Source organism: Macrotis lagotis, chromosome 1, assembly GCF_037893015.1.
Source record: "Macrotis lagotis isolate mMagLag1 chromosome 1, bilby.v1.9.chrom.fasta, whole genome shotgun sequence".
Lineage (NCBI taxonomy): Eukaryota > Metazoa > Chordata > Mammalia > Peramelemorphia > Peramelidae > Macrotis > Macrotis lagotis.
Genome location: NC_133658.1, coordinates 141,511,817 through 141,538,484, shown reverse-complemented (window position 1 = coordinate 141,538,484; position 26,668 = coordinate 141,511,817). Strand labels below are relative to the sequence as shown.

At 34.9% G+C, this 26,668-nt stretch overlaps 1 protein-coding gene across 2 annotated transcripts in view; it reads right to left on the bottom strand.

Annotated features, from left to right (window-relative positions):
* The window catches only part of LOC141504149 (disintegrin and metalloproteinase domain-containing protein 32-like), a 104,883-nt gene that overhangs the window by 35,837 nt on the left and 42,378 nt on the right, over nt 1-26,668 (bottom strand). Inside the window, exons 10-13 of one of the 2 annotated variants that reach the window (XM_074208975.1) lie at nt 23,403-23,484; nt 14,574-14,707; nt 10,031-10,235; nt 2,429-2,524 (exon numbers count right to left, since the gene is read on the bottom strand). In XM_074208975.1, coding sequence (XP_074065076.1) covers nt 2,429-2,524; nt 10,031-10,235; nt 14,574-14,707; nt 23,403-23,484 — 517 coding nt within the window. The remainder of the gene's footprint in view (nt 1-2,428; nt 2,525-10,030; nt 10,236-14,573; nt 14,708-23,402; nt 23,485-26,668) is intronic. The other variant, XM_074208977.1, reaches the window with a different exon arrangement.

Sequence of the window (26,668 nt, the reverse complement as noted above, 5' to 3'; positions counted from 1 at the left end):
ACAAGTTAAAGAAAATAAGTTTTTAAGAAGATAGTAAGATTAAGCAAAGAAAAGAGTAACAAGTGGGATTGGAGGAGAATAGCAAAGACAATTAAGAAAGGGAACCTGACCCAAGATAGTGGATGGGTTTAGATTGTCATGGATCCAGTTACAATGGAGCTGGGTCAACATGGGTCCTGTATGGAGAAAGGAAGGGGAAAAGAAACTGGGTAGCCTAATGCCTGGTCGAATCATGTAGAAGACAGAGAGTTGAACTAGAGAAAAAAAGATCAGACCCTCTTTAAATACACTTCTGTGGTGGGAAGAGGGGGCAGTGTTTAACAGGAGTTCCTGTTGTGAGATGGCACCTAATGTGAGATAGCACCTAGGTATATACTCTAAGGGTAGATTTTAATTAACACCTGGTATAAGACAGCATCTACTGTGCCTGCCACAAGGGCATACATATGTGACTAAGAGCAACTACTATTAAATCCACAGTGGATTTAATAGGGATGTAATTGGGGTTTAGAAAAGTCAACACAGAAGGGAAAAAACGCTTTAACAATACAGAAACAATAACAAGATTTGTTTCCAATACAAAAAGAAAATTACAATATTTTTCTGTGTCCAGAATTCCCTGCTTCACTGTAAAACAAAAGAATACAATTTAATACTTGATAACATAGAAAACCATATGGATTTTGAGAAGAACATGGAACCACAACATGATGTTGTAGAGTGGTTTGAAAAAGAAATGAGAATTATTACAGTATATATATATATATAATGTGGCAGAACAGGCTACATTGGTAGAATGGAAAGACTTGAATTTTCAAAGGCAAGTTTCAATAAAGAAACAAAATAAAGGACAACTGACCAGGAATACAACTAAAAAGAGGTGAAGGACAGTCTAGAATAAATGAAGCAAAAAGAAAACAAATTATGCTCTTAGTTCAAGTATTACATAACAATTTAGAAGACACGTTACATACAAATAACCTAAGGATTTTAAGCATCCCAAAAGAACAAGTCAAAAAACCCCTAAAATCATGCAAGAAGACTCCTCAGAATTTCTGAACACAAATAAATACCAAGTGAAAGAATTCCCAGATAGTTGTCAAGGGGGAAAAAAAGGATGCAAACACCAAGATACATAGTGGTTAAATTTAATAAGTCTTCAATCAACCAGGAGAAAGACTTTCTAGCATAAAGGAAAGTAAATCTGAATAATTCAAAAATTATTTGGATCTATCAGAAAATACTGAAAAGCATAGAATAATGCATTGTGAAGAGTAGTGAGTCTAAGGATACAGCCTAGAGTGCCTTATCCTGAGTTTAGACATACAGCAACAAAGAAGAACATTCAATAACAAAGAAGCATTTGAAACATCCTTAAGAAAAAAAAATTATTTTCTTCCTGAATTTCTTCCCAGGCAACAGAATTGTAGGAAAGATAAAAGAATGCTACAGTCACAGCAACAAAGAAACAATAGAAAAAACTTCTTTCTACACATACACAAGGAGATGAGGCAGAAATCAGTGGAGTAACAGTGGAGAGAAAAATTAGGGGCTTTAATAGGAAGGCTTTTGGTAGCAAAACTTTTAGGGTATCATTGAAGTTTTTTGATCAGGATAAAAGTATGACCACAGTTTTGCACCAAGAAGATTATTTGATAGCTACAGGTAATAATAATGTTTGTCCTTCATTTATCAGGGAGGTGATTCCACAAGTACATGAATTGGATTTGAGTGAGGGGGTAGCTGTGCTAAGTCACAAGCCTCACTTTCTCCTCCAGAGTCATCTGGGTTCAGTGGCCAGACATGAATCAGGATGACTAGATGTGAGGCAATGAGGGTTAAGTGACTTGCCCAAGGTCACACCGCTAGTGCATATCAAGTATCTGAAGCTGTCTTGCTCTATCTTCTGTACCACCTAGCTGCCCCTAGGTACTGGTGAACAGCCAGAAACATACTGTGTGCAAAGAGATTACATTAGTCCATGTTAAAAATAATGATAATCTAAAGGGGAGATGGAATTAAAAGAATAATATGGAAAAGAGAGAGAGATTTTAGATCAGAAAGGAGTGTTAGCAAGTAATTGCAGTGAAAAGGAAAGGAAAGGAAAACAAAATAACTTCTTTTGACTAATGACCTCAAGATCGAATATTTTACATCATTAGTCTGAAACTCAAATTTCAGTTTAAGTTTAAAGGACTTATGGATCTGTACCACTGCAACCTGAATCTTTGTCTCTCTTCACAAAGATTTGTTCATCTTTTTACACATTCTTCCAAAGAAGGGGATAAGAACTGTGAAGCATACATAAAAGTGGGGGTGGGAAAGACTGAAAGCAGTCCCTTGTACTTTTTTGGTTTTATATCCCTATTTTATAGAATTTCACTAAAAGTTTCAAAACTTCTTAGATGTTACTAAATGAAGATCTTACCTGACAATTTGGCTGGCAGCAAACCCCAGAAATACAGTTCGCAAAATGGCTTTTTCTACAATAACTTGGATTACAGCAAGTTGAAAAACCACATACCTGTTAATAAAAATGTAGAAAATTAAATGAACCATATAGGATCGATATATATTGATCGTATCTTTGTATCTAAGTTTTAAGGCCTTTTCTACTCCCAAAGCTACCACGTACAAATGTTTTACACAAAAGCCATATATATATATATATATATATATATATATATATATATATATATATATATATGCCAGATTAAATATAAGGAACTATGCCAATCAATTTAAAATCTCCTTCAGAGTTGTCCAAAAGGATGTTATGAATCTTTGAATATGAAAAGCTTACCAAAGTGAAATAAAGTTTTGTTAAGTCTAAATTTTTTCATTGTATTTTCTCATCTTTAAGCCACTAAAATGAACTGAATTATAAAATGACAGAATATTAAAGTTTGAAGATCTTTAGAGATCATTTAGAACAATCCTGTATATTTGAGTTTGAGGAAAAATCAAGGCAAATGGACCTTATTCTCTTCCCAGAGGTGTTTTTGATTCTCCAGACTCTGCGCTACCATGACTCATACTGATATTTCCCTCAGTATCTCCATGAATGAAACAAAAGTTGACTGGTCAGAGCTCCTTTTGTTAGGGCTTGAGTCTGATCTAGCAATATCCTTTTACCCAGTTTCAGGTTTAGGAGTTTCTGTGTAATAGAATAGATAAGGAGAAGTGGGGAGGCTGTTCCTCAGAACAGAATACCATGGCATAACACTAATTAGAGAGTATAGAAATATATGTGTGAACAAAATGGAATGATTCTCAAAATAGAGTAGCTCTAGATCCAACAGAGCATCAAATGATCAGGATGGCTACGAGGCATCCAGAACCTAGAGTCCATGCCAGAGTTAAATGGCTTTTAGAAAAATCAGTAGGAAAGCAATTAGTAGTCAATATCCTGTATAAACTCAGAATTATTAAATTTCCAATGATTTTTAAAAATTCTTATGAGATATGACCAAAAAATAACTAGTGTCAAAGTATACTCCCAGAGAAGTTCCCATAGTATTTTAATTAGATAATCAGTTAATTATACCTATGACTGGCCTACATGTCATCTTGAAATTAAGGTATTTGGGCTGGGATCTTGCCCACCTATTCCCCAAGGAAGAATAAGATTTTTGCCTTTGCAGAGAGCAAGAGAAGGACCTTGACTAAGAATTCACTTCTCCATTTGCCCTATCTCCAAAATGGATATTGGGATAAAAATATATTTATTTACTAAACCTCAAATATTTGTAGTTTAGGGATATAGTGTTCTTTTAAAACTTTTAGAAGTTCAGAATAACAATCACTTTCTAAAATCACTCTTAAAGTGATACAGCACTTCCCAAATATCTGTCACACACCACACACACACACACATACACACACACACACACACACACAAATACACAATACAAAAAAAAAAACTCAGATGAATAAATTCATTTAGCCAACTAAACTGGAAATGGAAATTATATAGATTAGAGTAGACAAAAGGATAAAAATGAGTTATCCTATAGTGACTGGAAAGTCAGAAGAGAATGATCTCACTAGAGGAGTTCATACAGGGGCTATAAGTTCTTTTTTTTTTGACAGTTTAATCTCATGCCTTTATTCCTTTCTTTTTTTTGGTTAACTTTACATTTTTATTTATTTATACATTACTAAAATAGTCTTGTTGTAAGAGTAAACATAATCCTCCCTCTCCCCACAAAAATAAAAAAAAAACTTCATGAGAAATAAAGTGGAAGAGGAAAAAAAACTGTGCTTCAGTCTGTGTTCTTATACCATTAGCTCTGTCTCTTAGGTGGACTGCATTCTTTATCATCAGAGAAGTTGCTTCCATATTTTTCCACAGGTGCTGTTACTGATTGTAATACCCTCCATCCATTCTTCCCCACTATTATTTATTATATTTTCTCTCTCCTTTCAATCTGTCCCTATTCAAAAATGTGCTGTGGAGCAGCCAAGTGGCACAGTGGACAGAGCACCAGCCCTAGGGTTAAGAGGCCCTAAGCTTACATCCCACCCCAGAGACCCAGCAACCACCCAGCCCTTGTGGTCCTGGACAAGGCATTCAATCCCATCACCTTGCAAAAAGTAAAATAAGAAAATGTGTTTTATCTAACTATCCTCTCCCATGGTCTACCCTCTGTCATCTACATACCTCCTTCCCTTTCCCTGTCCCCTTTCTCCCATCCTCTTTTTCTCCTTTTTCTTCTGGATTTCTAAACCCTATTAAATATGTATGTTGTTTCCTCTCTGGGACATTTCCGAATGAGAATGAAGGCTCCCTTATTCCCCCTCACCTTCCCCGCTTCCATACCATTGCAAAAGCTATGTCTTAACTCTTTTACATGAAATATCTTAGCCTATTCTACCTCTCTTTTCCCTTTATCCCAGTACATTTCCTTTTCACCCACTGACTCCATTTTTACAATATATTATATCTTCCAATTTGGCTTCCTCCTATGCCTTATTTATAAAAGCTCCTTCTAACTACTCTAATAAATGAAAAGATTCATGAGTATTATCTGTATCATCTTCCCATGAAGGAATATATGCAGTTCATCATCATTAAATCCATCATAATTAAGTTACCCTTGTCTGCCCTTTCTATGCTTCACCTGGGTCCTGTACTTAGAGATCAAACTTGCTGTTCAGCTCTGGCCATTTCAACAGGAATATTTGAAATAACCCTATTTCGTTGACTGTACAACTTTTTCCCTGGAAGAGGATATTCTTTTTTGCTGGGTAAATTCTCAGTTGCATTCTAAGATCTTTTGCTTTCCAGAATATCATATTCCAAGCTCTATGAACCCTTAAGGTGGATGGCGCCAAATCCTGTGTAATCCTTACTGTAGCTCCTAAATATTCAAATTGTTTCCTTCTGGCTGCTCACAATATTATCTCTTTGAATTGGGAGTTCTGGAACTTGGCTATAATATTACTGGGTTTTTTTTTATCTCTTTCAGGAGGAGATTGGTAGATCTCTCAATTTCTATTTTGCCCTCTGCTTCTAGACTATCAGAGCAATTTTACTGTAGAAATTCTTTTTTTTTAGATTTTTTTTCAAGGCAATGGGGTTAAGTGGCTTGCCCAAGGCCACACAGCTAGGTAATTATTAAGTGTCTGAGACCAGATTTGAACTCAGGTACTCCTGACTCCAGAACCAGTACTCTATCCACTGCGCCACCTAGCCACCCCTAGAAATGCTTTAAAAATGAAGTCAAGGCTCTTTTCCTGATCATGTCTTTCAGGTAGCCCAATAATTTTTAAATTGTCTCTTCTGGATCTGTTTTCCAGATCAGTTGTTTTTCCAAGGAGATATTTCACATTTTCTTCTAATTTTTCATTCTTTTGGTATTGTATTATTGTTTCTTGATTCCTCACTAAGTCATTGGCTTCCTTTAGCTCCATTCTACATTTGAAGGAGTTGTTTTCTTCAGAGAGTTTTCTTATCTCCTTTTCCATCTAACCAATTCTGCTTTTTAAGACATTATTCTCCTCATTAAATTTTTGGACTGTTTTTTTCCATTTGTCCTAAACTGGTTTTTAACACATTAGTTTCTTCACATATTTTGGATCTCCTTGACTAGCTTATGACTTGGTTTTCATGTTTTTCCCTGCATCTCTCTCATTTCTCTTCCCAATTTTTCTCTACTTCCCTTACTTGATTTTCAAAATCTTTTGTGAGCTCTATCATAGCCTGAGGCCAATTCCTATATCCCTTGGAGACTTTGAATACAGAAGCTTTTACTTTGTCATCCTCTGAGTGTGTGCTTTGATCCTCCATGGGACCAAAGTAATTGTCTATGGTCAGGTTCCTTTTTTTTATGTTTACTAATTTCCCCAATCTGAGTCCTGGTTTTGGGGTGCTTCCTGAGCTTTTGAGTATTATTGGGGCAAGGACCTCAGTTCCTTCAAGGTCTTATGAGACACTTTGACTGCTCTCCTGACCTGTGTTTTGGTCTATGGATAACCACAGCTCTGCCCTGGAGCTGTGAGGAGGATCCCTGCTCTATAGCAATGGGGGGCCCTAGACTGCAACCAGGATCTGGATATAGACAAAGTACCAGAGTCCTGTCCCAGGGACAGTCTCCCTCCACCCCCTTACCTTCTGTGAGCTGAGGGTTCTGGAAGCAGCTGCCAAGGCAGGCATTAAGGCAGGGTCCCTGCTTGGTAGCTCTCTGGGCCTGCTTTCATTTTCTGAGATCTGGACTACTCTGCTATGCTGAGGACTAAGTTGGTGTGGGCTTCCTGCTTGCTCTGGCAGAAGCTTCCCTGATGATCTTCCAAGTTGTACTTGGTATTCCCTGAGTTGGCAGGTCAGAAACTACTACTGCTGCCAGGATCTGGTGCTCCCAGGGACCCAGGCACCCCATTTGCAGTTTCCAGAAGGCTGGAGCTCCTTTACTCTGGCACAGTGATCCTGGTTGAGCTGTACCCCCCCCAACCCCACGGAACAGAGCCTTCCCATGATCTTCCAGGTTACCTTGGGCTGGAGAATTGCCTCACTGTGGGTTCTGTCTCTCAAAAATTTAGTTAGAGTCATAATTTTAAGGTTTTTGAAATATTTTGGAGAGAGCTCCTAGAAAAGGCTATTCTCATGCCACCATCTTGGCTCCACCCCCAAAGTAATCAATTTTTTAAAAACTTAGCTGAATTCATTAATATTCAATTTTCAAACCAACTAAAAAGGATTTTTTTCTTTAGATAAAAGTATATATAAGTGGCATAAGCTCTGTAGACAATTTTTCCAAATGTGACACTGATAGGATGACTCCTCAGAGGATTGTCACTTTATTTCTGCTTGGGGCTACAGGTTCTGGCAATCTAAGGACATAATTGGGGGAATGGTTTTCTCAATTTATCATCTTGCCAAATGTTATATACCCTCTTCTAGAAAGAGGATGATTTGGTCAATCAGGACATTTTGTATGTACACTAAGTTAAAATTAAATTGCTTTTCTTTATCACTCAAGAATGAGACAGGAAATAGAGAATGTTCAGAAGTGGAGAGCTAGAGCTCTTTATTCCACATCATCACAAACTTCTAGAAGAACTAGACTCACCAAATAGACTTAATGGGAAAAGACCAGAGCCAAAATCAAAATATAAGACTCAAGAGAAGTATAAAAAAGAAAACAGGAAAGGAAAGAAATTGTTATTCAGTAATATTACCCTACATGGGAAGATGATACTTGTAACTCTTGAGAATAATATCCCTATTATGGCAATTAAAAGGAGTATACAAAGATAGAGGGTGTGGGCATAAGTTGAATTGATGTGAGATTAAAAAAATTATGTGGTGGGGGAAGAAAGGGTTGTACTAGGAAAAAAAGGCAGAATAGGGTAAATTACATCACATGAAGAGGGAGAGAATGAGCATTGTTTGAACCTTACTTTCAATGGATTTGACTCAAAAAGGAAATGGTATACACACTCAGTCTGGTTTAGAAATTTATCTTGCCTTATGTAGAATTTGGAGGAAAAGGAGGGAAGAGGGACTGATTGAAGGGAGGGCAAAAGTAAGAGAGAAATGGGAAAGAAGGGCAAGGGCTAATAGAAGGGAGGACAGATTGAGGGAAGTAGCGGTCAGAAGAAAAACACTGGTGAGGAGGGACAAGATAAAAAGGGAGGAAAAAATATAAACATGGGAGAAAGTAGGATGGAAGGAAATACACTTTAGTAATCTTAACTGTGAATAGAAATGGGATAAACTCTCCCATAAAAAGGAAGCACATAGCAGAGTGGATTAAAAACCAGAATCCTACAATATATTGTTGTTTATAAGGTACAAACTTGAAGAAGAGAGATAGACACACAGAGTAAAGTTAAAAGTATGGAGCAGAAAATTTTATGTTTTAGCTGAAATAAAAAAAACAGGAGATAGCAATCTTGACCTCAGACAAAGTAAAAGCAAAAACAGATTTAATTAAAAGGGATAAGAAAAGAAACTACAAAATCAATACTAAACAAGTGATATAGCATTCAAATTCTTAGATAAGCTAAGTTACAGGAAAAAAAATAGATAGCAAACTATACTAGTGGGGGGCCTCAACCTCCTCTTGTCAGACTTAGATCAATCTAATCCCAAAATAAGCAAGAAAGAAGTAAAAGAGGTAAATTAGGTAAATAAAATAGTAAAATAGAATTTTAGAAAAGTTACATATGACATCTCTGGAAAAATTGAATAGGGATAGAAAAGAACATATCTTTTTCTTAGTGGTGCATGTCACCTACACAAAAATTGACTAAGTATTAGGCCATAATCAAATGTAGAAAGGCAGAAATATTAAATGCATTCTTTTTAGATGATAATACAATAAAAATTACATGAGGGCTCTGGAAGCAGTTGCCGGGGCAGGGGGAAGGTGGTGTCCCTGCTTGGCAGCTCTCTGGGCCTGCTTTCATTTTCTCTCATTTCATTTCATTTGAAAGGGAAGTAGAGGGGCAGCTAGGTAGTGCAGTGGATAGTGCACTCACCCTGGAGTCAGGAGTACCTGAGTTCAAATCTGCCTCAGACACTTACTAATTAGCTAGCTATGTGGCCTTGGGCAAGCCACTTGACCCCATTTGCCTTGTAAAAACCTAAAAAAATAAAAAAAAGGTTGTGTAAGGGAGAGCTTAGAGAGTTTTAAATCACATTCTTTTCTACATAAGAAGAGGAAATTATCAAACTAAGAAATAATAAATAAATAACATTTAAATGAATTCAGAGAACTTGGGGAAAAACAATTAAAGTAAGGTAGGAAAGAGAACTTAGGAATAAGCAAAACTAAATATAGAGACATAGTTCTGATTTAAAAGAGGATGGTAATTAAACATATGTGTAAGTTTAGAGTACCCACCCCAGATGCTCACATAGACTATTTGTGCCCAAACTGTGGTAGAGCATTCATAGTTTGTTTTGGTCTGATCAGCCACAGGAGGACACACTGCAATCTGTCTCAAACAGAATGATGTCATTTTGGTCTTCTTCAATAACAAAGGTCAAGAACCAACAGATGGTAGTTTTTAAAAAAAATACAAAAGAAATAAATGGAAGAAATCATTCCTCTTTTATTTTGGAGGAATGGGTGATAAGAGTATAAAATGTTGGTCAGATTGCCAGAAATGGTAGCTGTATCGGTTGATTTTGTTTAACAGTTTTTCTTTTTAACAAGTGAAGAATAATTCAACAGGTGGTGGGGAGGGGAGAGAAGGGATAAATCTGGAAATGATCGTGACCTAAAAAACAAAAGCATTAGTAAAACTTCAATTCAAAAATATTACATAGGGATGAGGGGAGAAAGAACTCCATGCCCAGTTTTTTCAACAACAGATATTTTTTGGTGGCACTTTTTAGACTTACTCAAAACTCCACAGTCTAGTTAACTCTCCTATGTACCACAATAAGACTTAAATAATTGCTTTTTAGTTTGACTTTGCTTTTTATTTTGCTAAATATTCATATTTTAAAGGAGATATTATTTACTCATAGCAATTCAAAATAAGGAATATTCACAGTAAAGTTTGTGATAATATTTACCGATGGAGGACCACAGTCACAGTCTTCATCATCAGACACTATATAATTCCCACAGGTGGAAGCAGTTGCAGAGGTTTGAGAGAAGTGAGAGACGAAAAATTTAAGAGTCGGTTGATTTTTAAGACATTTGGCTCCAGTCTTTGAAATGAAATTTTGAAGGTCATTCAAGCTGCAATGGCTAAAGACCTTAATGCCACTGGAAAGCCTAAAAATAAATTGAATAGCTTGTCAGAAATATTATTTCTAAATGCACATACATTTCTCAATCTATGAAAAAACTCTGAGTATTGAGTTTAAATGCCTTAAATAGGCTGAAAATAAAAATAAATATTTCACAATAGAAATTTTAATAATTCAAAAAATGACTGAGACATGAGACAATTCTATTTCTCTCAAAAGAAAAGATCATTAAAATATGCTGTTGGCTTGCCAATGATAGGCTATTATGACCATAACTTTTCAAGTTCTTTATCTGTGTTTGAATGTGAGAACACCGTCACAGGGAAACCGTAGTGTGAGGAAGGCTGAAACTTACTGCAGTCACTAATTATGCTCAAATACCATGGGGTATTTGTATATGCTCTTAAGATCATAGGATCATAGATCTAAAATGCCAAAATGGACTATAGAGGTCATCTAGTCTGAGCCCTTCAGACTAACTAAAGTTCAAAGCTGAGAAAGACATTCTTTTGCAATTCCATTGTGAATTTGGATACTAAAGCATTGATTATTATTAAGTTTATTACTGATAATGATTTGTTGCTTGTGGTTCTTTTGGCACATTATATTTTCTTTGCTAATTACTCTATCTTCTCAGTGTTTTTGTTTGATAATATGAGACAATTCTTGCTTTTTAGATTCCTTTGATTTTGTTTTTGTTTTTCCAAGGCAATGAGGTTAAGTGACTTGCCCAAAGTCACACAGGTAATTATTGTCTGAGGTCAGATTTGAATACAGGTCTTCCTAACTCTAGGGCCAGTGCTCTATCTACTGTGCCTCCTAGCTGCCCCTTTAGTGCTATAAACACAATATTATATTCCTTTACCTTATTTTTTAAAAAGATGGTCCTATTCCCATTGGCTCTCTTCCTCTTTCCCCTGATTCCTTTGTTCCCTTTTCCTTTCCTTTTTGAGGTTTAATTAGTTCCTTCTCACTTTTTTATCTAGTTATACACTTATTCACCCTATTTTCCCCTTAGTCAAATAGATTCTCATTTTTTCTCCTCTCCTACAATGAACCCTTGTTCATTATTTACTTCAGATATGGAAAAAAAACATATTTCCTTCTGGTCTTAACATATTCCTCGTTGATTCATTTGCTTATTTTGAAGGCCTTAGTTTTCTTCTTCCTGAGATCTTTGATAAATTCAATCATTTTTTCTTCTTCATGATTTTCCCCTATTCATTTTTTTTTACTCTTAATCCTATGACGGTGATTTCTTTGAAGATCTCCAATGTTGGGCAGTTTTGTTGTTTTATTTCCCAAAGACCACGACTAGTTCTCTTAACTAAATAATTTTGATCACAACTGGCCCTAGCTAGATGCTCTTTCCCTCAGGCTTGATGGACTGCTGAAAAACTCCAAATCATTCCCCCTCAGTGTCATGTCCTGGTTATCCTATCCTATTCCCTCTCATTCTCTGCCCCAGCACTAAAAGTTCAGACTTGGTCATAATAGTATCATGGGATTCATGCCTGACTTTTACAACAACACTGGCTATCTGACTTGGCCTAGGCAAACTCCCACAGTCTCAAGACACTGTAAAGAAGGGGCTTGAAGTGTGTGTGTGTGGGGGTAGGTTTTGCTGTAAGCTTTTGTAATTATTAGTGCATCCTTGCTATAGACCTTGTTTGTATAGTTTTGTTCTTGAACAATCTTCCTTGCATTAGCTTCCCTCCCTTTTCTTTTTTTTTAAGGTCATGATTCCAAGAGGAGTTTCTTTTCCTAATAGAATGTAAATTACCTATTTCCTTTTAATTACCAACATTTACTTACGTATGTATTTTCCTCTTTAGGCTTCAATTGATTCCTGTATTTATTTGTATGTCAAAGTTTCTACTCATTTTTGGTCTTTTCATCAGGAATGTTTTGATGTCCTCTTAGATTAAAGGTCTATTTTTTCCCCCTGTAGGATTTTATTCATTTTTCTGGGCAAGTCATTCTTAGTTTTATGGTTTTTGCTTTCTTTATTAATTATTATTATTGCTACTTTTTGGATTTTATTCCAAGTTCTCTCTCCTCTCATTGTGTGATGCTGATTTGTGTCTCCTTAGTAAATTATATGTATTTTCTACAAGGTAGCTCTAGATCTTGGCCATAAAATTCATGGGAGTTTTCATTTGGGAGTTTCAGGGGGTGACCAGAAGACTTATTTTTATTTTCATTTTGCCCTCTGGCTGCCTTTTGGCAGTTATTTGATGACATGATATCTTGACTCCTTTTTTTTTAAATCATTTTTTCCGGGGCAGCTACATGGCACAGTGAATAAAGCACCAGCCCTGGAGTCAGGAGTACCTGGGTTCAAAAAATCCGGTCTCAGACACTTAATAATTACCTAGCTGTGTGACCTTGGGCAAGCCACTTAACCCCATTTGCCTTGCAAAAACCTAAAAATAAATCATTTTTTCCTCTATCAGGTCAGGTTTTTATATGAGATTCTTTATAGTTACTTCTATTTTTTCCCAGAATTTTCTCTTTAATATTCTTGTTGTTATTTTAGTAATTAACTTCTATAATTAACTTTAGCTTTATGTAATTAGCCATTAGGAATCTTGTTACAAGTACATTTGCTAAATTTCCTTCCAAAACTTTCCTCTAGAGCAAGAGTCAAACTCAAAATAGAAATCTTATTCCTTTGAGCCACATATTAATGTATCACATTTCTACTCATTTTGTTGTAATTTTCCAATTGCATTATAATCTGGTTTGGGCCATGTGTGACATCTGTGCTGTACCACTCCTATTTGCATTTTAAAAACTTCAGGACTTATACCTGGTCTATGATCTCTGAATTACTTAGCTACAGCTGCAGCCCAAATATTGAGCTGAATCTAAAATTCTGTTCTAGAGTCAACTGGATGATATAGTAGATAAAGCACCAGGCCTAGAGTCAGTAAGACTCAAGCTTTCTGAGTTAAAATCCTGGACAAGTCACTTAACCATATTTGCCTCTGTTTCCTTATTTATAAAATGAGCTGAAGGAGGAAATGGCAAACCACTCCAATCTCTTTAAGAAAGAAGTCCTAAATAGGGTCATAAGAGTCAACCAAGACTGAAATGTCTATGCAACAGTGTCAGAGACACAGAAAAGTAGAATTGTCCTTAGTAGCAGCTCCTGCCCTTCTAGCTAGCCATAGGCCCCTCTGAGTTACATCTTTGACCCTGTTCTGAGGTCAGAATGACATACAGACTTAGCCCCAGGTCTTCTCTCTGCCCCAATATCTGAAAAGTCACAGCCTCTAACCCCAGGTCATACTTGGAAGGCCCAATTCTCTGCTCAAGATTCACAGCAACAAGTAATTGCCGATTCAAACCTCTTTCTCCTGGCAATTCAGGAATTGGAAGATTCTCCTCCTCCAGTGTTCCTAGGTTTATATCTCCCTGTAATGACCTGGGAAAGAAAAATTAACTACTGTGGGTCTTCCTCAGATTAACCAAAGGCCATTCACTCAATCTAATGACATTTTTTGATCTTTATAGGAGTAATTGAGAGGGAGAGAGAGAGAGCTAGGATATACTGTTTCCCCCTTCTTTGTAATCTTTTCCAATCTCCAGGAAAACTGTTGGCTGGCTTATACTAGAGATTCATTTGTGTAGGGGTTGAACTATCCCTTTAAACTCTTAAATTCTATATGATTTTGTGTGACTCTGTAATATTTGCAAGTATTTAATCTTTTAAGATTATTGTCAAATAATTACTGTCCTTCCAGGAGGCACAAATTATTTCTTGGAGTCACTCTTGGAATTATTAGCTACTTATTTGACACAGTATTGCAATTTTAAGTTCTTTTATGATTGAAATAGAATGTGTATTTGTTATAAAACTTTTTTTTTTAAAGATGAGAGTTAGTTCCCAGGGATTTGTGCCTGGGTTCCTAACTAAAAGAAGCAGATTATTAGAAAAAAAAAAAAAAAACTTGGAGAAGGCAACTCATGTTATTCCTATTTGCCATTATTTCCTCATAGACTTATAGTGATCCCAAGCTAAAACAGATCATTATACCTTCTTCTAACCTATCTGATGAACTATTCTGATTAAGTGGGGGAAAAAAATCCAGTACAGTCTTAAAGAAATCCTGATAAATGCATTCTGTAATTCAAATAGTCTAACTGGAATAACTTTCCTAATCTGTCTCCTAAATTAAAATGTTTTATCTTAAATTGCCAAAAAGCAGGTCCCATCTGTCATTCTTTTTTATAAACATGTCTAAATCAAGTGTATATTTCATAAGGAGAGAGTCAGTTTGTTTTTTCTGATATGATCATTAAGAATAACTTGGATTTAATACATAATATATCTACAATAAAAATATCATAATCTTACACTGCTTCTGGGCTCATTATGCAGGTAGATTGTAAACAGTGGCATCTCTTGTCGTCGTATCTTATTCCCAGACTAAGCCCCAGCAATTGTGCAATAATAACAGAAAATGCCTCAATAGTTATTCCCTTGGGATACTAATATTGGGAAAAAAAAGTAAGGGGGGAGGAGGAATTGTTAGCAAAAAATTTGAGAGAGCAAATTAAATTATCAAAATTATGAATCTTATTGCTGTAATAGACATTTGACAAGAGGTAGATTGTTGGAAGTTGATCACCTATTCTTAAGATGTACTCAGAGCTGGTAATGCCTAACAGTTTGGTCTATGTACATGGAAGCCATAATCAGTTCTCAGGATTCTAGTTTAAAGTACACCTTGAATATTTGGCTTAATTTTAGGATAGGTAGTATAAATTCACAAAAGTAATATGAGAACATGACTTATGTTAACCTTTGGTCCTTTGAGGACACAATCTTCTCCTTACATTCATTATTTTTTCCCTTTGCTATTTTGAAGTCAAAAGTATAATTCTTTTTGTGAATTAGAGAAGTTGTCCTTCCTTATCAATGCTTTATAGAACCCCTAGTTTCCTTCAAAAGTTCAGTCAGGAATCTATTTCCTATATGAAGCCTTCCCTGATTCTCCATGTTAAAAGTAACCTGTATTTTGAATATAAGGATAGGTAGGGGAGAAGTGATATAATTGGTTAGAGGGAACTTCAAGGTGAGAAAATTCTACCAATTAAGATCAGCATCTTCTCTGTAATTTATAAGAAAATAACTAAACCCAGTCATGTATCCAATATGTGTCAGTGTTGGGAAGTGAACCCAGGTCTTACTGGCTTCAAGACTATCTGCTATACCACGCTGCCTCTCCGTATGGATTTATTTAGTTTGCTTTAACTCAAGTTCAGAAGGTGTCCAATAGAGGCATTTTTACCTGTAGGCTTTTTCTAAACATATATTTTTTACACTGCATTTCCTTCATCTCAAAAAATAAGGAGCTAGACTTTCCAGATCCTTTCCAGTTCTAATGTATGTTCTTATGACTTCTGAATGTTAGGCAATTTTAGATCAAGACAACTGAGCTAAGAGAATCATGATCAGAGTTAGATATAACCTTAAAGGTCATTTAGTCCAACCAATGATCCAAAACACAAATTCCTTCTATAATCATATAATTCTACTTGAAAAATTTCTAGTTGCCAAAGAACTAATGTAAAAATACTAATTTTCTCCATTAAGTATTCCTTGAAAGAAAACAAAAATTCTGGTCTTGACACTCAATTCCATACTTTTTTCCTAAAGGCAACCCATTTTTTAAATTTCTAACTTTTTGGAATTACTTCCTTCAATTAACAATTTAATGCAATAAATAAGTACAAAAACAAACTTCTACTTGAAATGTTGAAGCTACCAAAGGATTCTGAAAAAGTTTCAAACTTCCAAAGAGTTATCCAAGACTATGTGGAAGCCTGAAATTACATCAATTTCTTTTTTACCATAATACAGATGATCATTATTTGTGAGCTTCTGCAAATGTTTTTGGTCCATTCCAAATGATCTCCAGGTAAGCTTCTTTAGAAAAGGGTTTTTCCATTTACTTGCATTTGGGTACCAATAGTTCAGTATGATATGACAGAAACTAGTTCATATTTTAAGTTCCCTATAGGAGCAAAAAGTCTAATAAAATCAAATTATGAGACACTCCCTGGGAAAGTTTTACAATGAGAAAAAGGTCTTGTGCACCCATCATTTTCAGGAACTTGAAAGTTTGACCAAGCTATTTCATACTGAAGTGGGATAGTTTGGAGATCTAATTACTCACTGGTGATGAGACATTTTTATTTTTTGCAAACTGGGCTTCCTTATTTACTTAAGCAGAGTTTTATTGATTCCTCTTATATTTGTTCTGCACACATTTATACAAGGGCTGGACTCCCTTCTTAGAATATAAGCTCTTGAGGATAGGAATTATTCTGTTCTTTTTATCTTTATCTTTGGGACCTAGCACAATGCCTGGTACATAGAAAGTGCTTAATAAATGCTGTCAGTTGATTGATTATATTGATTAAACTCAACTAGACCATGGAAATTAAAAAAGGATGAAATAAGACACAGATATCCTTCAGGAACATAGTAGATAGGATTAAAAAAAAGAACTATAATACCTAACAATATACAAGTTGGGGCTGTTAAGTGGTGTAGTAGATACAGTGCTAGGCGTGAAGTTGGACTCACTCATCATTACTAGTTCAAATCTGGCTTCAGACACCAGCTGAATGACCACCACCACCCCCCAGGCAAATCACTTAAACCTTTTTATGTCACTTCCTCAACTGTAAAATAAGCTGGGAAAAAAAGGGCAAATCACTCCATTGTCTTTAACAAGAAAACCTCAAAACTGGATCATTAAGAGTTGATGACTGAACAGTATACACAGGTTACATTATCCAAGGTATTTTGTCTACTTTGTTGAACAAAATTTAGAGATAGTAAGTAGAGATGGAGATTAGTTGATAATAATTGATATTCATATAGTGCAAAGATTTGCAAAAAAAGGTTTTTTTATAAAACGTCAGATTGATGGTGCAAATACTATCTTCTGTGTTAATAAAATACAAGGAAATTGCAGTTCTGAGATTCTATAATTTTACCATAATAATATTGCTAATTCAGTATCTGAGATAGATCAAAGCATCATTAGAGACTTGAAGAGGTTAAACTTGACCAGTTAGTAGGCTTTATGGTGGATAAATGGAAGCTTCTTGAATGACATGGCACCTGAGCTGATACTTTAAGAAAAGGGATATTAAAGGGTAGAGTCATTGGGAGACTCCTTTCCAAACAAGTTTGACAGGGTTAGGCAAGACAAGAGCAGGGAAATATGAATCATCCAACTTAGTTGAATCATCTAACTTAGTTGAATCCTCCAACTTAGTTGGAGCAAAGCAATATGAATGATAATAGTGTGAAATAAAACTGGAATGGCAGGGAAAGCAGAGACAAAAGAATATTGTTACACCAGATATCTCCATTGCCCCAATTTGGCTAAAAGATATAATCCATTTTTTGGAGGTATACTTAGATCTCCATTTTTCATCTTCAGTTCTACTTGGTCTGAACTCCAAAGAACAAGATGCCCTATTCAGAAGGTGATCACCTGAAATCTCATCACCATCCCAAATCTCAATTCCCTTCTCCCCCTTTCCCTGACCCTACCCCCCCAAATTTTCTGGCTTCTTGTTTTGTGTATGTACTGTAATCCCGTTGTAAACTCCATAAGGTTGGTTACTTTTTTATTAGGTTTTTTTTTGCAAGGAAAATGGGGTTAAGTGACTTGACCAAGGCCACACAGCTAGGTAATTAGTAAGTGTCTGAGACCAGATTTGAACCCAGGTACTCCTGACTCCAGGGCCGGTGCTTTATCCACTGGGTCACCTAGCTGCCCCTGTTACTGACTTTCTTAACTGAATACCAAGTACTTAGCACATGGTCTAGTAGGTGCTTAATAATGATTCATGAATTCAATATTTAGTCTGGACACTATTTCCCATAACCAGAGTAATTCTGACATTTAGACTTAACTCTACAAGAGATTATTTGGGGAAAAAACAAAAGGCATAGGTGGGGTTCCCAAACTGAAAACCCAGAGGGCAATATTAGAACAGGAATTCCATAGATGTTTTCACCATTTTGATCAAAAAAACATGTTAGGTAGTATACTGAAGAGTGCTTGAGAAGGAAGAAACTAGAGGCTGGATTAGTTCTGAGACTTAAAATCGTCCATATGAGAGTTAAGAAGATCATGAAATAGGATAAACCGAAGAGGGAAAATACTGCAGAGTTGAGATTGTTAAGATTTGTCAATTAACAAGATGTATGAATGGAAGGAGAAAGAAGAATCAAAGATGACTATAAAGTTGCATACCTGTGAGGCTCATGGTGCTATTTTCAGAAAAAGTTATTTAGGACTGAATACAGGTTTGGGGGCTGAAGTGAGATGAGTTTAGTCTTAGACTTCTTGGATTTTAGGGATTAAGCCCACAGGAAATTGGAAATGAAAATTAACAGTTCAGAGGAAAGTTATGATGTGCTTATTTTTATATGCATATTTATACTTTTTTAAAAAATCTTATTTAATATTTTATTTTCCCCAATTACATATAAAAACACTTCTAATGCCTTTTTCTAAATTTTCTTCCTCCCTTCCCTCCTCCCCCCCTCATTCTGACATAGGTTATACATTTAGTTATGGCAAAATATATTTCCATGTTGAATCATTCTGTGAAAGAAAACAGACAAAAAACAAGAAAAATAAAGAAAAAGTATCTTTGATTTGCATCCAGGCTTTACCAGTTCTTTCACTGGAGATGGGTAGCACCTTTTATCATAAGTCCTTCACAATTGTGTTGGAACATCAAATTGCTGAGAAGTTATTCATAGTAGGTCATCATACAATATTGCTGTTCCAAAGTTTTCCAGGTTCTGCTCATTTCACTGTGCATCAGTTCATGTAAATCATTCCATTTTTTTTCTGAGAATATCTTGCTCATCATTTCTTCAAGCACAAGCATTCCATCACAATTATATCCATTTTTTTCTGAGAACATCCTGCTCCATCATTTCTCCAAGCACAAACATTCCATCACAGTCATATACAACTTGCTCAGACATTTCATAATATATATGATCATTTCAATTTCCAATTCCTTGTCCACTAAAAGGGCTGCTATAAATATTTTTATATACATAGATACTTTTTTCTTTTTGTTTTTTATCACTAGTAAATAAGAACTACTAGAGTAGTAATTATCTCTAGTTGTTTTATGTCAAGTATCTTGATCAAAGAATACATGGTTTTACAGCTCTTTGGACAGTTCCAAATTGTTCTCCAGAATGGCTAAATCAGTATACAACTTCACCAACAGTACATTGTATTACATTTGTAATTTTCTTTTTCTGTCTTATTAGCTAATCTGAGGTAAAACCTTTTGGATCTGAATTTATCTCATCAATAGTGATTTAGAGTAGTTTTATAGGACTAAAGATAATTTTGATTACCTAAAAATTATCTGTTCATATTCTTTGAATATCAATTGAGAAATTGCTCCTACTTCTTTAAAGTTGACTCAGTTTTCTATACATTTGAGAAATGAAGTCTTTAATCATTGTAAAAATTTTTTCAGTCATTAATTATGTATTTCCCTACAACCTATTTTTCCTGTTTATTCTACTCTCACCTCTTCTTTTACCCTGCCATTTTCAAGTGTTTTGCTTCTTTTATCTTCTCCAAACTTTCCCCATCCTTCTATTAGCCCCACCCCTTCTTTTCTTATCTTGTTTTCCAACTTTCATGCAGATAAGACACATTTCTACATCCAAATGAGTGTGCATATTATTTCCTCTTTGAGCCAATTCAGATGAAAGAAAGTTCATGTGCTCCCCTCCCCACTTTTCCTGTTTTTCCCTCCACTATAAAATCTCTTTCAGTCCTCTTTTAAGTCAGATAACTTATCCCATTCTCCTCCCTTTTAACTTCTCCCAGTTCCTTCTTTCTCATCTCTTAATTTTAATTTTTGTTAATCATACCATTATTTCATCTCATACCTCTGCTTATATGTATATTCCTTCTAACTGCCCTAATAATGAGAAAGTTTTTAAGAGTTAAAAATATCATTTTACCAGACAGAAATATAAACAGTTTAACTTTATTGAATCACTTACGATTTCTCTTTCCTGTTTACCTTTATGCTTCTTTTGTATCTTATATTTGAAAGAAAAACTATCTGTTCAGCACTGGTCTTTTCATCAGAAAACCTTGAAAGTCCTCTATTTCATCAAATATCCTTTTTTTCTCTTGAAGAATCATATTCAGTTTCACCAGACAGGTAATTCTAGGTTGTAATCCTAGTTCTTTTACTATTCAGAATATCATATTTCATGTACCTAGATCTTTGTGAGACATGGGAGACACTGGCACAGCACTAACCAGCATACCTGAATTAAAGGATATTTTATATTTATAAAGTCAATGTTGGCACAACTTCCAATGATGAAAATCTAATCCTTTCATGTTTTGCCTATACTATTTAACTCTTGTCCATGTGCTTCAGTACATCTACCAAAAGAAGTCTACTCAACATGTTAAGGGTCTTCCCTTGGAACATTTAAAATTGTATAGCTACCAAGAGAATCTAACATCTTCACATTAATTATTTCTCACTCTTGTTATGTGACTGAAGCATCTTAATTTCTAGTCATACATTTCTCCTATAACATCCTTTATACTACTTCTATAAAAATCTTAAAGTCTCTCCAATGGCTTTAATCATTTCTTCAGAGACTGTGGTATTCTATGTTTTCAACCATACATTGTCACTGGAAGAATTTTGTATTAAAAACATAGACTGTTTCAGGAAGAAGTTTAGACATTGAAAAAAACTGCAAAATTTTCCAAAAGCAATCTAGCCTACTTGCTACTCCCATTCAATCACGGACTCTTATCACTATCTTTCCAAAATATGCATATTGAAGGGCAAGTATTATAGGTTATGTATCTAACTACATATTTTTATATATAATTAAACAAAACATGCATACACATGTGGGCATTTACATAAATGTAATGTGCTCATACATTGTATATATCATAATATACCAACATATCATAGCCTATCAAGTATAATAATAATTATTTTTCAACCACTTGATTTTTCCAATATGTATGGCTATAGTAAATGAAACTTTACTGCATTTAAGGATCTTATTAGGAAGCTTGCAGTGTTTTAATAACTGATGCAGTCAGCACAATGTTACCCATAAATAGGAAGATTTGAAAGACCTCATCATCTACAGGAACTCTATCTTCAATTTAGATTCTGTACTATATGATAGAACTTCAATGGCAGTGGCTAATAAATACCTTTGATAAATTATGTCTGTCTTGTTTGAGAATAACAGAAGATTATGGAACAAAGTTAGTTCTTATTATATCATTTAATAAATCTTATATAATTTTTACATACATGGAAGAAACATGGTTGCAAGAGAACCTTTAAAATGGTGTTTTGAAAACTCTAATGGGTTTCACCTGATAAACTGTCAAAGATGATAAAAAAAATGAGAAAAGTCAAAATTGGGTTGTAGAAGCTGTAAAAAGGATTAGAAAAGAATCGTGCTTATAAAGTGACTAAAATATACATCTCATATGACCTAAAAAATGTCACTGCAAGTTTTATACTACAAAAAGATCATAGAAAGATGCAGCATTTTTATGGTAACAAAGAACTGGAAATAAGGACTGATTAAACAAACTGTGGGATGTGGATGTAATGAATATAATTTTTCTGTAAGAAATAATGAATATTAGGGGCGGCTAGGTGGCGCAGTGGATAAAGCACCGGCCCTGGAGTCAGGGTACCTGGGTTCAAATCCGGTCTCAGACACTTAATAATTACCTAGCTGTGTGGCCTTGGGCAAGCCACTTAACCCCATTTGCCCTGCAAAAACCTTAAAAAAAAAAGAAATAATGAATATGAGAAGTATATGGAAATATGGGAATATCACGACAAACTGATATAAAATGAAGAAAACTTAGAAAAACCATATACACAATATTGCTGTTGTTTATCCTTCATTCTCAAAGATCATGACGATCAAGGAGGTGATGCCATGACACAGAAATAAATCAGATTTGATTGAGAATATGTTATGCAAAATCACCAGTCTCACTTTCTTCTCTGGAGCCATCTGGGTCCAATGGCCAGATATGAATCACTGGAAAGGGCCCTGGATGAGAGACAATCAGGGTTAAGTGACTTACATAAAGCTAGTAAGTGTCAAGTGTCTAAGGTCAGATTTATACTCAGGTCCTCCTGACTCCAGAGATAGTGCTCTATTCACTAAGCCACTTTGTTGCCCCTAATATACACAATAACTATGTAAGTAGAAACAACAAAAAAATCAAATAATTATAATGATCAAGCTTAATCCTGAAAAAGTAATATAAGAATTTATTTCTCTTTCTTTTTTGCAAAGATGAAGGAATGTGGTTATGGGTAACTGCATATAATACTGAAACTTATTTAAGTGTTCTTTAGTTTAGTTAAACAATTTTTTAAAATAAATTATTATAAGGAATAGCTTTCTAAGTTGAGGGGAATTTATTGATAAATAAATGTGATTCAAACAAGCAGTAAAAAGAAGCATTTATTAAACACTTACTAAACATGCCAGGCACTGTGCTAATTGCTGGGAATACCAAAAAAGATAAAAAAGGTAAAAACCAAAGATATCAGCTAAAAAATATTAATGGTGTTTTTCCTTTATTGAATCAATTTTTTTTTTATAGTTAACAAATCAGCAGTGGAATCTTATATTCTCCATACACTTTAGGTAATGGTGTGTATGTAAAAATATATTCTGTTGTAGAATATTACTTGCTCCCTCCTTTCTCAACTTTCATCAAAGATGTCCTTAAAAAATGTTCAAATTATTAGTATAACAATATAGTATAGATGAGAAAATATTGCTCTTCATATTAATTAAAACAATCAGTAATCATAGGTTCAAAATTTAGAACTAAAAGAGGCTACCTTTGGAGGTAATCTAGTCCAACGCACTCATTTTACAGATGAGGAAATTGAGGCACAGAGAACCTCAAAGACTTGTCCATGATCATTTCAAACAGTAAGCAGAAAAGTAAGAATTTGAACCTAGGTCCTTCCACTATAAATGCAATATATAAATGCTCCAAATATGCATTTGAATATGTTTTCAGATGACAAGTATTAGGTAGTTTAAAATTAAGTTAATTAAGTCACTTCATACCAGAACAATTCCTGCAGCAAAATGAAGAATGCACATCTTCCCACGAAAAGTTGCTCCTACAGAAGTAGGATATTCCCTATAACTGAAGAAAAATTATATCTTAATTCACAATGATTATTAACAAAAATATCAAATTTCACAATTTTAACTTGATTATTTACAAATACTCTTATTAGAACACACAGGGAAGATATTTTGCTATGTCAACTTTTATCCCAAATTTGAGGGATTTTCAGAAATCTAAGATAAAACCCATTTTCTGAAACTTATCCAAAACATTAAGATCTCTGATACCTTCCCACCTCTTTCACAATGACATTGAATTTTACAAGAGACCAGAAATGGAAAGGACAGAAAAGAATCTTTTACTCTGACACAATCTTTTGACCAGTGAGAAATATTCACTTCCCTACAGAGGAAATGACTCCTTTTCCAACTAACTGACACAAAGATCAAAATGATATCAAATTAGAATAAAGATGAAAAGAAAATCAGAAGGAAAAATAAAGATGTAAAACCATAGCTTTGAAATGATCCATTCCAATAGTTTTTGATATCAAAGGATGAGAAATGAAAAAGGGTAAAGATATGGTCCTTTATTATGATATCCAATATGTGAAATGATGTAGTAGCCAACATAGCAAAGGGGACAAAAAGAACCTCCAAAATGCCAAAACCAGCAAATATCTCATCTTACCAAGTGGGGACATGAGACAGCCTAAGGCAATACTTGTATAGAGTATTTGTAAATTTATTTGTAAAGTATTATGGAAGAAATCAAATCAAAAAGCATTTGAAGTTTTAAAAAAAGAATGAAGAAAACTTCCTGAGACCCCCAACTAGGAAGAAAACCAGAATTTCAGAGCTGAAAAAGACTTCAATGGTCAGGTATTTCAAAAAGAAAAATAATTGCTCTCTAACATACCCAACCAAGGCAACTCACACTTTGTTGAAGACCATTTTTGGAAGGTCTAATTGTTAATAAGTTTTTCCTTTCACTTATATTAAATATATCTCTGTTTCTACTCAATGCTCCTAAATTTGTCAGCTGTCATAAATTTCAAATGATGTTATCAGTACTTTTATTCAAATAAGCAATAAAATCTTAAGCATCATAGAATCAAGTACGGAACTCCTTATAACACCAATGAAGACTAGTCAGCAAAACCCATCAATGGCACTATGGGTACTCTTTGCGTTTATCTATTCAACTAGTTTCATGAAGAAATACTATTGACTAGTCCATTTATTTTTATAAAATAGTGTTAAGTACTCCATCATTTGCTAAAAATCTAAGTAAATTATTATATCTGACTTTCCCTGTTCCACCAGTTAAGTAACTATCAAAATAAATAAAAATATTGCACCATAATCAAATTTCAGTGAAGTTGAACTGGCTTTTGCTTTTACGACTTCCTTTTGAAAGGAAAACAAGCAAGGAGCTCAAGTTAAGCTCATTGGCCTATAGTCTGCAGACTCCATTTTCTGTTCTTCTTTGAGAAGACATTTTCTTTCTCCAATTCTATGTTTCTCATTTCGGGGGGGGGGGGGGATGTTTTTTTTGGGGGGGGGGCTTGCTAGGCAATAGGATTAAGTGACTTGCCCAAGGTAATACAACTAGGTAATTATTAAGTGTCTGAGGCCACATTTGAACTTAGGTCCTCCTGACTCCAGGGTTGGTGGTCTATCCACTGTGCCACCTAGATGCCCCTCATTTCTGTTTTTTATGTTCTTACAAAGATGACTTGCAATTGCCAGAAAATGTATCCACTTATTTTTTCAGTACCTTAAAATGCAGTTCATATGGAACAGTTGACTTGAGGACATTTAAGTTATTCTTATGTTCTTCCTTACTTATCTTGAGGATCAACTCCCTATGAGCTATTATTTCTTCTCTTTTCCTATACAAAGTCTATATCCTTGGCAAAGAAAACAGAAGCAAAATAAGACTTGAGTAGCTCTGCCTTTCCTGACATCTGTTAATATTGTTCCAGCTACTCTAAGCAGCATTTTCAAATTTTGAATTTCTTCTTTTTCTCACTACAACTTAAAATAAATAGTAATGCTTTTTGTGATCTTTATCTTTTTCCACCAATCTTAGCTCATTTCTTGTTGTTAGTTATTTTTCAGTCCTGTTCAACTCTTCCTGACCCATTTTGGGGTTTTTCTGGACAAAGAGACTGGAATAGTTTGCCATTTCCTTCTCCAATCCATTTTATAGATGAGGTTAAATGACTTGGCCAGGGTCTCACAAGTAGTGTCTTAGGTCTTCTTTGAACTTAGAAAGAAAAGTCTTCTGGACTACAGACTTGGCTTTCTATCCACTGCCCCCCCCCCCCAACTGCTTTCATGTTAAGCTTTAACAATTCTGGCACTATATTTCCTTGTTAATACTCTGTTGATTCTAAATATTGTCCTTCCTTTTTTCTCTACCTGCCTTTTTAAAATTTCCTGTGCATCTGACTCACTCCAAACAATTTTCATTCTTACTCCTAATCAAATTTGTTTCTGTTTCTATCTTCAAAATTTGTCACTATAAGTTTTCTGTCTGTTTTAGGCTGGTTTTTTATTTATCAAGGAATACTATTTATTAAGTACCTCCTCTGTGCAAGTCACTGGCTAACCATTAGGAATACATAAAGAGCCAGAGACAGTCCCTGCATGAAGCACACAATCAAACTGAAAAGGCAACCTGCAAACACATTTATCTAAAGTAAACTATATAGAGAATAAGAAAATTAACAGAAAGAAAGCACTAGAATTAAAAGAGGCTAGGGAAGACTTTTTTTTTAAGACAAATGGGGTTAAGTGGATTGCCCAAGGACACACAGCCAGGTAATTCTCAAGTGTCTGAGGCCAGATTTGAACCCAGGTACTCCTGACTCCAGGGCCAGTGCTTTATCCACTGCACCACCTGGCGGCGCCTAGGGAAGACTTTCTGTAAAAGATGAAAGGAAATCAGGGTATTTAATAGAGCAAAGGAGAGAAAACATTTCAGACTTGGGGATTGGTCAGAGAATATGCCTTGGAACCAAGAGATGGAATGTCTTGTTCCTGAACAGCTAAAAGGCCAGTTTCATTAGATTAAAGAGTACTATTGGGGAGTAAAGTATAAAGAAGACTAGAAAGGTAGGAGGAGGCTAGGCTATGAAAATGACAAACAACATTTTGTATTTAACCCAGAAAGCAATGGAGTCACTGAAGTTTGTAGACTTGGAGGGTTTCGATTGGAAGTAAGAAGCAAATGTTTTAAGAAAATCACTTTA